Raw genomic sequence first — 14651 nt, 5'->3', positions numbered from 1 at the left:
ACTGCTTCCGGAAGCAGCTGGGGGAGTTCCAGAAGCAGCGCGGCCACTTTTCCTGTGAGTGAGATCAACCGTAGCCAGTGGGATTGGCCACCAGGGGACCTCCTCCCCCCAGGTGCTGACTGGTGTTGGGGGGGACACATGCCCCACCTTGACTCAAGAGGCACCAGACACCCATGCTGAAGGCTGCTATTAAATCCCCTCTCGGGCTTCTCTTCTCTAGACTAAGTAAGCCCAGTTCCCTTGTCCTCTCCTCATACGTCATGTGCCCCAGTCCTCTAACCATTTTTGTTGCTCTCCACTGGACTCTCCAATTTGTCCACATCCTTTCTGTAGTGGTGTCATCTGCAAACTTGCTGAAGGTGCACTCTCTACCATCTTTCAAGTCATTGATGAAGACATTGAACAAAACTGGCCCCAGGACCGGCCCAACTAGATATTGAGCCATTGATTATTACTTTCTGTGTCCGATACTTCAGCCAATTTTCTATCCACCTTACAGTCCATTCATCCAGCATGCACTTCCTTAGCTTGCCTGCAAGAATGTTGTGGGAGACCGTATCCAGAGCCTTGCTAAAATCAAGGTATATCACATCCATTGGTCTCCCCATGTCCACAGAACCAGTCATTTTGTTATAGAAGGCAATCAGGTTGGTCAGGCATGATTTGCCTTTGGTGAATCTGCTGACTGTTCCTAATCACCTTTTTCTCCTCCAAATGCTTAGAAATTGATTCCTTGAGAATCTGATCTGAATTTTCCAAGGACTGAGGTGAGGCAGAGTGATCTGTAGTTCCCTGGATCCTCCTTTTTCTCTTTCTTAAATATGGGCAGTATGTTTGCCCTTTTCCAATCATCTTGGACCTCTCCTGATCACCATGAGTTTTCAAAGATGAAGGCTGGTGGCTCTGCAGTCTCATCAGCCAACTCCCTCAGCATCCTCAGGTGAATCCCATCTAGCCCCATGGACTTGTATATGTCCAGCTTTTCTAAATAGCCCCTAACCTGTTCTTTTGTCACTGCCAGCTGTTCACTTCCTTCCCAAACTGTGCTGCCGAGCGCAGTAGTCTGGGAGCTGACCTTGCCTGTGAAGACTGAGGCGAAAAAGGCATTGCCGTTTGGCCACAGTCAGAGTTAAACTCTCTACTATAGTTAAGGATCCTTCTCCCCCCATCTGGCTTGATTTCAGTGCAGCTGTATTATTCTCCATGTTCTGTCATATCTTTTCATTTCTTGTGCACTCTCTTTCCATTCTTCTGTGAAGTCTTCCATTCTCTTTTCCCATCCATCTGTCTTTCTTCACAGGCCTATTCCAGCTGGAGGTACCACTCCTTTGCTGCTGCAGATTAGCTGTGGTTGGCTGGATTTCGCTCTACTTCTGAGTCATTCAGGACGGGGAAGCCATGGTGCATCTGCTGCAAACTAAAATCTTGCATCATAAATTAAATAAAAACAAACCCTTTTGCCTTTCTACCTTGACTCTCGTCACCACTTTGCTTGGACGTAACTTAGCACCTCCAAACTGTGAGCTTGGGGATCTTCCTTTACACCATGCTTAATCTCTTCCACCTCCTGAGGGAGTGACTGTTTCTATCTCTGGAGACCCGCCAGAACCTGCCCATTGGTGCACTCATTCAGACTTTAATCACATCCTGTCTAGACTTTACTGCAATTCCCACTTTTATATTCTTCCAAAATCCCTTCAGCCAGCCTTCCGTGCCAGAGGATCCTGTTGTGCAGAGGGTCTCTGTCTTTGTCTGGACCATCTGTAGTGTACATCAGGCTTATTCAACTTCTAAGTGGCCAAGGGCCATATTCCCCATGGGCTGCACCAGTGGGGGCCTGGCTTGCAGTGGGGGCCACCTCTGCTGCACCATGCGTCCTTCTGCTGCCCCTGCCCTCCCCACTTCACTGTGTGCCCGGGTGCTTCCCCTCACCCTAAGCTTCCCTGCTGCTTTGCACCTCTCGGGCACCCCCCTGCTTCAGGCCCCTACAGCACTGCAGGCTGTGCCAGGTTATACCACCCTGCCCCCTTGTATGGGAAGGGAGAAACCAAAGGGAGACTGGAGAAGCTGCTTTTGTTGCTGGACCCTCCATTTAACTCCTTGTGGGCTGCAGGTAGCTTGTGGGCCTCCCATTGGACAGCTGTGGTGTACATAAAGGCATCTAAATGAAGTAAGCCACTGCACAGGAAATCTTATGCTGTACATCTCTGACTTGGTTAGTCTTTGAGGTGCAAATCTTCCCTGCCTTCAGCTACTCAACTGTCATGGGAAATACTCTTTCCCACCCCTCTTTTCTTCTCCCTGTTCCCACTCCTCTTCCCAGCAGGGAAATGAATTCAGGACAGACCTGCAACACCTCCATCCCAGCAGCACCAGGAATGATGTGGGTTTAGGCTACTGTCCCATGAACTGTTCACACCTCAGGAACACAAGCGTTTTTTTTTGTTCCCTTTGCATTTCTCCTTAAAACCAGATGTAGGTTCAGGAACAAAGCACCTCTGAAGAAGCAGGGGTGTGACAGGTCTCTGTGTAGAGTGGAGTGCCCACTACAGTGGGTCAGATCAGACCCCTGAACTCTGGCAAAGATATTTGCAAACCTGGTTCTCGGGAATTGTAGCTCATGGCAGTGTCCTGCCACCCACCCTCCCTAAATACTTAGGATTAGGGCCGGCAATCCAGTACTGTTCACCTTTCCCTCGCCCTTCTCATCCCTCTCCTTGTCGTATTCATCCTTGCAAACCTTCCTGGCCCACATCCCAGCCCCTCTTCTCATCTGCTCTCAATGTCACACTCACGCCTACACATCTCCTGTATCCCTAACTTATCCTCCCAACCCTTTTCCTGCCACACTTACCCACACACACCATCCCTACCTCCCTATCCTCTCCATCTAGCCTCCCTAGTACACTCATGCTCACTCACCCTCATCTCCCACCTTCCTGTCCCTTGACTCTCCCCTCAGATATAGTCACCAGTCCCTTCCCATCTCTGCCCTCCCTTCCTTCCTCACATTCCTATGCACCACCCCACACTCCTCTATCTGTCACTTACCTTCACACCCCTTCTTCCCTCTGACATTCAGTCACCTCTGTCACACTTATGCCATACACCATCCAGTTGAATAACCTGCTCCCCACCCCATCCATGTTACACTTACCACCACACACCTATCCTTTGCCTGCCAGTTACCTACCCACACCATATCTTTCCCTTCTACCCCATCACTAGCTTTCCAGTTTCCAGCCTCTCTGTCACAGTCACTCCCCCTCTTTTCCCCCTCTACTTTTCAGTCTCCTCCCAGGTGCTTCTCTACAGACTTACCATGAAGAACCTACCTTGTAGCTTTGTGTCTTTCCAGTGTCATCTTTCTCATCTCCCCTCTGGTTGTAGGAGAGCATGGACTGCCCCAGCTTTGTAAGGAGCCTCTCCCTTATGCTGTGTTGTACAGTGCCATGTATAAAGGGTGCTGGTAAAGCTGGTATTAAGCAGATTCATGTGAGGATCTGCCTAGACTTTTCTGTTTGTGGGTTTTTTCAAACTCAGGGTTCTCAGGACCTTTACACCATTAAGTTATGCAAGTGCATAAATTAAATCTTTGAATGGCAAAATGGGCCAGTTCTTGAGGAGGATGATGACAGCAGCCACAGCAGAACTCATCTTGATTCTCAAACTGCTTCCTCCCCAAGAGGTCCAGAGGCTAAAATATCTGTTCTGAGGAAGCAAGGTGAGGTGCTGAATCCACCATCTGACAACTCTCCATGACAGAAAATGGTTCAAGAGTTGGAAAATCTACTTGATAGGGAAAAATTTTGGATATTCCATCCATTTAGTTTATCCAAGAGGGTGTCAAGAAGTGACAGTCTAAGGGTATGTCTACTCTGCTTCACTGGAGCCACCCAGGGCATCCTCTCACATGCACATCCAAATCACTTTTCCCTGCTTGTATGCTTCAAATCTGGAAATGCTGAGGTGAAGCTGCTCTAAGGAAGCCCTCCACTGTTGCTGTCAAGTAGGCCAGAGACAGACACCTGGGGAGTGGCTATGGGGGCTCCCCTAGGGTGCCTTTACTTCTGCATTTCCAGGTTTGGCAAGTGGGAGCAGGGGGGTAGGGCATGCTCCAGCATGGACATTCCTGGCAGCCCTGGGGATGCAGTGCAGACAGACCCTGTAAGTACAGAGAGGTAAGTGGCATGATTCAGCAAAGGTATAGCTGGAGGCTGGAAGCTAGGGAAATTCAGGCTAGTAAGAAGGCATATGCTGTTAAGCAAGGGTAACTGATTACTAGAAGAACGTATCTAGCAACGTGGTGGATTCTCCATAACTTCAAGTCTTTACATCAAAGGCTCGACAACATATACTTTTTGTACCATTTGTACTATACTACTTATAAAGATCTTTATCCTGATACAAAAGTATTCAATTTTCAGGGTTGCCTCAGTACAGTCTTATGAGCATAGAAACCAGTATGACTTCATGAATACAAAATCTGTGAGTGGATCAGTCTCGAGACTGCCTGTCTTTTTCTAAGACATCTGCCCTAGATCAATCAGGCATATGGGCTTGATACAGAAGTCAGTGGTAGATTTTTCTGGCCTGTGTTACACAAGATATTGAAACAGATACGTGATTCTGATCCCCGGGATGCCACAAGATCCTTTGAGGGGTATCATATAATATTAGCATTCTTAGGTGTGTCAACACCTACATGAAATGCAAAACTCTAGAACTTTTTCATAGATGTTAGGGTCGGAAGGGACCTCAATAGATCATCAAGTCCGACCCCCTGCATAAGCAGGAAAGAGTGCTGGGTCTAGATGACCCCAGCTAGATACTCATCTAACCTCCTCTTGAAGACCCCCAGGGTAGGGGAGAGCACCACCTCCCTTGGGAGCCCGTTCCAGACCTTGGCCACTCGAACTGCGAAGAAGTTCTTCCTTATGTCCAGTCTAAATCTGCTCTCTACTAGCTTGTGGCCATTGTTTCTTGTAACCCCCGGGGGCGCCTTGGTGAATAAATCCTCACCAATTCCCTTCTGTGCCCCCGTGATGAACTTATAGGCAGCTACAAGGTCGCCTCTCAACCTTCTCTTGCGGAGGCTGAAAAGGTCCAGTTTCTCTAGTCTCTCCTCGTAGGGCTTGGTCTGCAGGCCCTTGACCATACGAGTTGCCCTTCGCTGTACCCTCTCCAGATTATCCGCATCCTTCTTGAAGTGTGGTGCCCAGAATTGCACGCAGTACTCCAACTGCGGTCTGACCAACGCCCTATAGAGGGGAAGTATCACCTCCCTGGACCTATTTGTCATGCATCTGCTGATGCACGATAAAGTGCCATTGGCTTTTCTGATGGCTTCGTCACACTGCCGACTCATGTTCATCTTGGAGTCCACTAGGACTCCAAGATCCCTTTCCACCTCTGTGCCACCCAGCAGGTCATTCCCTAGGCTGTAGGTGTGCTGGACATTTTTCCTCCCTAGGTGCAGCACTTTGCATTTCTCCTTGTTGAACTGCATCCTGTTGTTTTCTGCCCACTTGTGCAACCTATCCAGGTCTGCCTGCAGCTGTTCCCTGCCCTCCGGCGTGTCCACTTCTCCCCATAGCTTTGTGTCATCTGCAAACTTGGACAGAGTACATTTCACTCCCACGTCCAAGTCGCTGATGAAGACATTAAAGAGTATCGGTCCAAGGACCGAACCATGCGGGACCCCACTGCCCACACCCTTCCAGGTCGAGACCGACCCATCTACCATGACTCTTTGGGTGCGACCCTCTAGCCAATTCGCCACCCACCGGACTGTGCAGTCATCCACATCACAGACTCTTAACTTGTTCACCAGTATGGGGTGGGATACCGTATCGAAGGCCTTCCTGAAGTCTAAGTATACGACATCCACCCCTCCTCCTGTGTTCAGGCGTTTCGTAACCTGGTCATAGAAAGAGACTAGGTTGGTCAGGCACGATCTGCCCGCCACAAACCCATGCTGGTTTCCCCTCAGCATAATTTGCCCTGCCGGGCTCTCACAAATGTGAGCCTTGATAATTTTTTCAAAGACTTTACCAAGGATGGAGGTGAGACTGACCGGCCTATAGTTGCCCGGGTCCTCCTTCCTCCCCTTTTTGAAAATGGGGACCACGTTAGCCCTTTTCCAGTCCTCCGGGACTTGGCCCGTGCGCCACGAGCATTCGAATATTCCCGCCAGTGGCTCTGCAATGATGTCGGCCAGTGCCTTCAGCACCCTGGGGTGGAGCCCATCCGGGCCTGCCGACTTAAAGGCATCCAGTTCTTCCAAGTGACTCTGCACCACCTCAGGATCTACGTATGGAAGTCTGGCGCCTTGCTCCTGCCTCTCTACAACCCCAGTGAGAGACTTGTCGTGCCCCTCGTTTAGGAACACTGAGGCAAAGAACTCGTTGAGGAGTTCAGCCTTGTCCCCCCTGTCTGTCACCAATTGTTTCTGCCCATTTAGCAGCGGTCCTATTCCTCCCTGGGCCTTCCTTTTACTCCCAATATATCTAAAAAACAATTTCTTGTTGTCCTTTACTTGGGTTGCCATCCTCAGCTCCATCCTCAGTTTTGCATTTCTTTTTGTCTCAGACCAACATGGCTGTGAAATACATCCCTAACACCTACATGTGATTCACAAAGATAAACCTGCAGAGTGCGCCCAGATGAGACCATACGTGTGGTTTGCAGTGCCTGAAACCCGTTTGTGGCGCCAGAAACCACACGCAGTAAATGTGTAACTATGCGCCATGCTACAAATTTGCAGCATGATGCTAAAATTTGATACCAGGATGTCCTGGTATTAAACAAAAAACTGCCGCCAAAAGTGGCACGGTGCATGTGGCAGTAACATGCGCTGCCAGAAACAGAGACTGGCTATCTAGAACCACGCTCTGGCTGCCGGCCAGGCTCCTTGTGGCCGGATCCATGCTTCTGCTGCTCTGGGAGGCCCCCAGGACCCCAGGTAAGGCTGCTAGGGCCAGCACGTGTGCTAGCCCCAGCCTCCCTTACCCCACCTGAGACAATTTGGTGTGTGCTGGAGTGCATGTACAGGGGCATGCCCTAGCAGGGGCACAAAAAGCAGCGGCACAAATGTGTGCCGCTGCTTTTTGTGCCCCTGGAATGCACGCCTCTGCATCTTGGGGCACATTCAGTGATATCAAAAAGGAATCTGTAGTGTCAAAAAAACTTCTGACTTGTGGTCTTTCTTACTTCTTTGCAACAGAAAACTTTCACTCATTTCTTGACTGGAAAAATAACAGAGAAACCTGAGACCTAGTGTTTTCCAAGGAATGCCTTTAGTCTAATGAGGGGTGTCCTGAGTCTAAAAAGGTTGAGAACTGATCTGTGGGGGAGTCCTGTGGGCCAGATGACAGGGCCCTAGGGGCTGAGCATTCCTGGACTAGTTAATCATCTAATTAGAAGGTGTTGAACCGTGCCTGAAAACGGCCAGGGCATTCTTTGCTGATTCATTGTGGCAGGTACAGTTCAACATAATGGTGGAAATGGGAGCTGCTCTTTATGCCAAGGGGCCTAGAATTTATTTTGTTGGTGTCTGGAGGTGGGTTTCCCCTCTGTTTCATGTGTCTTTATGAAGCATGGTTGTTTCCCCCATTGCAACTTCCTTCTTGATGAGATTTGTAACAGCCCCGCAGTTGTTCAGCCCTGCTCCTCTCTTACCCTTTTAGGATATGTGGATACAATCTCTCTGCAGCCTAAAAGGCTGCAATACATTTTTCCCCAGTTCCCTGATGTGTATTTTCCTGCTGTGGTATTTATTTTATGTTCTTGTTACAAGCCCCCAGTAAATGAGAGGGGTTTTAATCATACCTCTTCTTGCACTGATGCTTTGCTCTGTTAGCGTGTAGTTGAATGGAGGATCTAATGCAAAAGTAAAAAAATAAGCTTTTGTCTTCTGCTGTAGTGGAGGATGGGGGCAGCTATGCAGTGTTTTTAGAAAAGTTGTCACTGGCATTTGTAAATGAGGCCACCATCCAGACAGCAGCATAACTTTTATGCAGCAAAATTGGCACTCGGGCATAGTTTTAATGGGAAGGGAATAGTAGCAGATTTGCAGTTAGAGAATGTATTTCATTCGACATTTACTTCAGTTAAGAGCTGAATTTGCCAGTGTTTCCTAAGTTAAATATAATTCAGTAATACTCTCCACCAAGCTGGCCATTGTTATTTTTGGAGCTGGCTAGACTCTTTTTTTCCATGGATTTTTTTCCTCCATAAAGTTTACTTGTGTCCCCAGAAAAATCTGGATCTAGCCACTTGCAATTCCCCTAAGCAAGGCTGGAAATAATATGTATGTTCTAATCTCTTCCTTCATAACAGCCTTTTCTTTCCATGTCAATCATTTTCCTTTTTATGGTGGGATATGAACCGTATATACCACATATATGGGCTGCCTGCTGATCCATTCATGGTAATGCCTTAAATCTCTCTGAGTGGTTTTCAGGAACAATTGGAGGCACTTTACAAATTATTCTGTGAACGTGAGGAAATAATTCTCCATGGAGCTCTCCCCTGTTACTGATACTAAATTGTTTCACTGCACCTGATGGATATTGTACTGGGTTCTTTTCTGGAGCGTGGAGGAAACATACAGACCTGGAACACAATCAAAGCTTTTCCTAATAATACCCAGTGCCAAGGGGTGCTGTCCAGCTGTTTTATAGACCTAGAGTTTAGGAAGCAGGCAGAGCCTGCTTACATTTTCCTGCTCTCATCTTTCCTATTTTTGATAAAATTGTTTCTACTCGTCTTGAAGGCTACCCTGTCCCACTATTCTTTTCTCCACACCACTGGGCTTGTCTCTTTACAAACACAGTGAATTTATCTGAAGATTTTGTCATTCCTGCTACAAAGACTCTCTGTAAACCCCATTCCATTAGTAGATCTGGGATTTTCAAGTGGATTTAGCAGTTTAGAGACTTCCTTCCCTGTGGACACTCAGGCTACAACCTGCCATGTGGTTTAATCACTTTGACTTGACTTAATGGCTTTGTGCCTGGCCAGAGATCCACTGCCACTATTTATAACACCAGTGGGCTGGAGCCAGCTTTCCACTGTCTTGGAGAAAAATAAATATCAAGATTGTTGCACAGCAGGGAGCTGCACTCACATATATCTTTCCATTCCTATGTGGGAGCCAGCTTAGTCCTCACCAGATAAATTATGAAGAAATTAAACTACCCCCCTTTTGAATATTTACTCTGCTATTTCACAATTTTGCTTTCAGGGACCTTGTGCTTCCTTAGACTATGCGACAGACAGCCTAATTCTGACCTTACACTCATTGACTTCAGTGGGTACTTGTACATGCAATGGGGGTTTAGTTCTCCCTAAATTGAAATGGTAGGTTTTTAATTGTCATTTAAAAACCCACTGTTTCAATATAGGGACTTGTGTGATGTCACATGGATTGTCAAATAGCTGGACAAAACACCTGGATTTGAGTGGGAGTTGTGAGTACATATCCCTGGGTAGAGTTCAGCACATCTGAGTATTATTAGGAAATATTTTGCTTGCATTCCAGATTTGCTTTACTTTGCTTTGTTTTGTTTTTTTATCTCTACATACTCCAGAAAAGATCGCACTCCAGAGCAGCTACACCATGCTGTATCTAATGCTAAGAAAATTTTGACTTTTGAAGTGTTCTGAAGTGCTGGCTTCTGCCATTTCTGAAGTGGTTGCAATTGTTCTAGTTAGGTAGGAAGAAGCATGTAAAGGCTGCTTATCTGGTTCTTTATCACATAACATTTCTCAGATCTGGCCTTTCCATACCATCTGCATGCACATAACTCTCATGTAGGCCCACAGCATCTTATGTCTCACTTACTGCAACCTCCCCTTTGTGACTGACAGATCATTTCAAAATCCTACCGTGAGGATCATTTCCCTGTCTTGTAGCTTTGACTATGTCCCTCCTTTGTTTCCATCATATCAAACAAACTATTGTTTTCATGGTCAAGCAAGACCTACCCACAACAAACCTGTGCTGGCTGTCCCTCAGGATTTTGCCTTCTGTTAGCCTGTCAAGAATGGTTTCTTTGATTAATTGTTTCCAAAATCTTCCCAGGGATTGAGGTCAAACTGATTGGCCTGTAGTTTCCTGGGTCTTTTTCCCTCCCTTTCTTGAAGGTGGGCACTACATTAGCCCTCTTCCAATCTTCAGGTAATTTGCCCGAGTGCCATGAGTTCTCAAATATCCTTGCCAGTGGCTGCGCTATGATGTCTGCCAGTTCCTTTAGCCCTCTTGGGTGCAACCCATCTGGACCAGCTGATTTATGGAGGTCCAGCCTCTCAAGATGCTTCCTCACAAAATCCACGCCAATGGCGGGCATATATTCATCCTCACCCTGGTCATCCCGCATCATGTACAGCAGGGTGGTCCCATTGGGCTGGTGAAAAACCGATGCAAAGTAATCATTAAGTAGATTGGCTTTTTCCTGGGTGTCGGTAGTCAGCTGCCCCAGCTGGTTTAGCAGGGGTCTGATGATGCCCTTGTTTTTCTTTTGATTCCCCACATATCTGACGAAGGACATTTTTATTGTCCTTGATTCGTGTAGCCAGTTGGAGTTCAGTTGCAGCCTTGGCTTTTCTAGTTCACTCCCTGCAGGTGTGGACCAGCGCAGAATACTCCTCCTTAGTGGTGTTTCCTGTCCTCCATCCATTATATGCCTCTCTTTTTAGACGTAAGAGGTCCATGCATTCCCTGTTGAGTCAAGAGAGTTGTTGAGCCCTTTTACCACCTTTCCTATGGGTGGGGATGGACTCCCCTTGTGTTTCTAGGATTGCTTCCTTAAGGAGCAACCACTCATCATGAACTTTCCTCCCTGTGAAATCATGAGCTTATGAAAGTCAGATTTCCTAAAGTGAAGGACTACTGCATTGCTGGCTGACTTGATGGCTCTGTGATGGATAGTGAGAGCGATCAACTTATGGTCACTGTCACCCAGCTTCCCTTCAATTCTTAAATCACTGATTAGTTCATCCCCTTTGGCCAGTACCAGGTCCAGCAGCAACTTGCCTCTTGTCGGACCATAAACTTCTTGGGACAGGTAGAGCTCATCCATGCATGTAAGGAAGCTTTTAGACCGATTGGATTTGGCTGAGTGCTCATCCCATGAGATGTCCGGGTAATTGAAGTCTCCCATGATGACCACACACCAAGAGCATGCAGCCTCGGCCAGTTTCCTGGTGAATTCTAGGTCAAGCTCTTGTTCCTGGTTTGGAGGTCTGTAGTAGACGCCTACCATTGTATCCTCTTCACCACGTTCCCCTCGGATTCTAACCCAAAGGGACTTTGGACCTCAGTCATCCTCCTTGGGTGCCAATCTCAGCTTGTAGGGACGTGTAGCTCTCCTTCACATAGAGAACTACCACCTCACCCCTTTTTTCAGCACGATCTCTCCTGTACCGGGTACAGCCATTTATACCCGTAGTCCAGTCATGGGAGGAGTCCCACCAGATCTCCATTATCCGTATGAGATTGTAGTCGTTTTTGTTTAGCAGAAGGACCAGTCCCTCCTGTTTATTCCCCAAACTCCTAGCATTAGTGTATAGGCACATAAGTAAGCCTGTGCGAAGTGGCTAATATTTGCTTTGGATTTGGATTTGGCTGATTCGGAGGACAGTGATTCGATTTGGTGATTTGAATCACTGTCCTGATTTGATTTGGTCGAATCTCCGAATCAGCCAGGCCAGGCCCATCCCCCGCGCCTCTCCCAGCCTGGCAATGGCTGCTCTGCCTGCCCCAACTCCCAGCACTTGGGGGAAAAAAAAGTCCCAGTTCAGCAGGTTCTGCCAGGCAGAGAGCGATCTCCACTGCCCCACGCTGCATGGGGGGGCTCTGCATGAACCCCTGATTTCCCTCCCCCCTGCTCCTCCAGGCCCCCCTGCCATGTGGAGGCTCTGCAGGAGCCCCTGAAGCCCGAGGCTGCACCAGGAGTGAGTCCCAGGGCTTTTCTCTGCTTTTTAATTTTTTTTCTTAAAGGGCCGGAGCCCTGCCAAGTGGGGCAGCCATGGGGGGCCAGGGGAGCAGGGGGGGTGTTGAGGGGGTCCCCCATGCAGTGTGGGGCAGTGGGGATCACCTCCTGCCCAGCAGCACCCAGTGAGCACCGGGGCTTTTATTTAAAGTACTGGGAGCTGCAGAGGGTGGGGACAGCCATGGGGGGCTGGGGGAGTGGTTGGGGGTTGGGGGGGCTGGGGGAGTGAGTGGGGGTTGGGGGGGCTGGCAGGGCCCCCCCTGTGGCCCCCTCCCCCAGCCCCCTTTCCCTTGCCCCTAGTACTTACCAGCTTGGAGTGGCTGCAGCTCCCTGCTGCAGCCACCAGGGGCTGCCCGAATCGTCAAAGCTCTGTGAATCTTTGCTGAAGATTCGGAAAGCTTTGAATCGATTCGGACATTTAATTGGCCCCCTGATTCTATTTGGATTCAGACATTTGGCCACCAAATCGGGCTGAATCTCCTCTGAACCGAATCACTGCCCAAAGCTTTGCACAGCCCCACACATAAGTATGCCATTGGAGGCTCTAGGCTTCCTTGTACTCATGGAGAAGCTCTGTTCCTGGACTGGGGTAGGAGCAGGTTCCTTTGAGCATCCTAACCTGCTGATTTTGCAGTTGATGCTTGGTGAGCTTGCTCTGTTGGTTGTCCGCCCATCCCCGGTGAGCTTAAAGCCCAGTCGAGCACGTCAGCCATTCAGGCTGAGAAGAGCTTCTTCCCCAGTGGAGTGAGGTGGAGGCTGTCTCTTCCCAGCAGACCACTGCCTCTCTCTCCGAAGAGTGGACTGTGGTTGTAAAAGGGAAAGCCTTGATGGTGGTACCAGCACCGCAGTCTTCTGTTTACTGCCTCGATTGTCTCTCCCTCCTCAGCCCACGACCCATAACCGGAAGGATCGAGGAAAAACCCACCTGCACTCCCAACTCCCTGAGCCCTGCTCCCAGAGCTCTGTAGCCACTCATGGGATTGCTAGAGCCGTGTCATTTGTGTCCACATGGATAAGGAGCATAGGATAGTGGTTGGAGAGCTGGATAAGTTTTGAGATCCTCTCAGCCACATCCCAGATACGGGCTCCCAGGAGGCAGCAGACCTCCCAGACTAAGGGTTTGGGGCGACAGATCGCTCCCTCTGTCCCCCTTAGGAGGGAGTCACTCACAATGACTACTCTGCGTTTCATCTTAGGGATGATAGCTGGTCGTGTTTCTTGGTCGCTTGCAGTAGCTGGCAGCTCTTCAGGCTCTACTGGTGCTGCAAGAGGTTTGTACCTGTTGCAGAGATCCACGGGGGTGGTGATCCTGGTACAGTGAGCCTTGGGGCCAGAGACGATCTTTGTCCAGCCCCCTTGCTGGACAGTATGGGAGTGCCTCTTGGCCTCCCTGGTCCTGGCAGGGGACCTAGGTCGCTCATCTGTCCTGGGGTGAAGGGCCTGGCAGTAGGAGTCAATCTCTGTTTGCCATCCCCGATGGCACGCAGCCTCTGCACCGTGGTCTGGAGCTCCACTATCTGGAGCAATACAGAGCAAACCTCACAAGGGGAGGTTGCAATGCTCCTGATGCCACGTGCCTGGAGTTGTGCCAGGCGGCCCCCACAGCCGAGAGCCAGGGGCTCATCTGAATGGAGACCGGAGCCGTGGGTTCTGTCTGGGTGGAGGCCTTGGAAGTACCAGAGGGGAGGGATCCAGCCGCAGGGGGAACCTCGGGGTGTGACCCATCCCACCCACAATTGCACCGGTAGTAATTTGGCTACTAATGTGCTAACCGCTCTCTTGAGGCTCTCTGCCTAGGGCCTCTGGCCCCCCTTGTGTTTTCTTCCACCACCATTCACCCCATGGCTTGTCCAGGCCCAGATCAGCAACTCATCATTCAAGTCCCTCCTTAAAGCTCTCTTTTGTGATACCTATAAAAGGCTTAACTGTGGCTCAACCATTGCTAAGACATCCTGCTAATTACTATTGTCTCTTTGTTTCCTTGTGACCCTAAATGTCTGTCCATGCTGGCCTCTCCCTGTTAGACTCCAGGCTGAACCTAAACACAAGGTGTTGTGGCAGAGCAGTTAAGATGCTCTGCTTCAGCCCCAGAGATGTGAATACCAGCACTGCTCCAGAATTGTGCCAAAAGCCACCTCCAGTTGACTTGGCTGTAAATATGTCTCTGGCCATTCAAGCTGAGGGGGGTCAAAGGCGGCTGGACTTGATGCTGGCCACATCACTGCCTTCTATACAATTAGTTACAGAAACTGGTGTGCCTTAGTCATACTTGGTTCACAAGGATCCTCCGAGACATACTGAGGGGCAGATAATGCCATATCTGTTTTCTCTGGGCTTCACGGACCTTCTCCTGAAATTTGTGGCAATGGCAAGGAGAGTATGTACGCTTATTCCTCCCATCACAGGACCCCAGAATTTGCCTATAGGTCCATTATGAGGCAGTGGCAGTAGTCTAGTGACACCATGTAGGAGCTTCTGCCATTTAGAGCACTGAGCATATTGCAGAGCTTATGATGTCCTCTTCTTCCAGGTGACCCTTTTCATCTACTCAGACTTGCTGCTTTTCACTAAGGAGGATGAGCCAGGGCGCTGCAACGTGCTGAGGAATCCTCTCTATCTGCAGAGTGTAAAGCTCCAGGAAGGTGAGTGTGTGTA

General features: G+C 49.1%; 1 protein-coding gene across 8 annotated transcripts in view; it reads left to right on the top strand.

Annotated features, from left to right (window-relative positions):
- Positions 1-14651, top strand: part of RGS3 (regulator of G protein signaling 3) — a 177320-nt gene that overhangs the window by 81860 nt on the left and 80809 nt on the right. For all 8 annotated transcript variants that reach the window (XM_019475792.1, XM_059715452.1, XM_014602686.3 and 5 more), the window contains one exon: positions 14527-14638. In XM_019475792.1, the coding sequence (XP_019331337.1) occupies positions 14527-14638 (112 nt within the window). The remainder of the gene's footprint in view (positions 1-14526; positions 14639-14651) is intronic.

Source organism: Alligator mississippiensis, chromosome 12 (genome assembly GCF_030867095.1).
Source record: "Alligator mississippiensis isolate rAllMis1 chromosome 12, rAllMis1, whole genome shotgun sequence".
NCBI classification, from domain to species: domain Eukaryota; kingdom Metazoa; phylum Chordata; order Crocodylia; family Alligatoridae; genus Alligator; species Alligator mississippiensis.
Note: the sequence above shows the minus strand (reverse complement) of the source record. Positions and strands in the feature narration are given on the sequence as shown.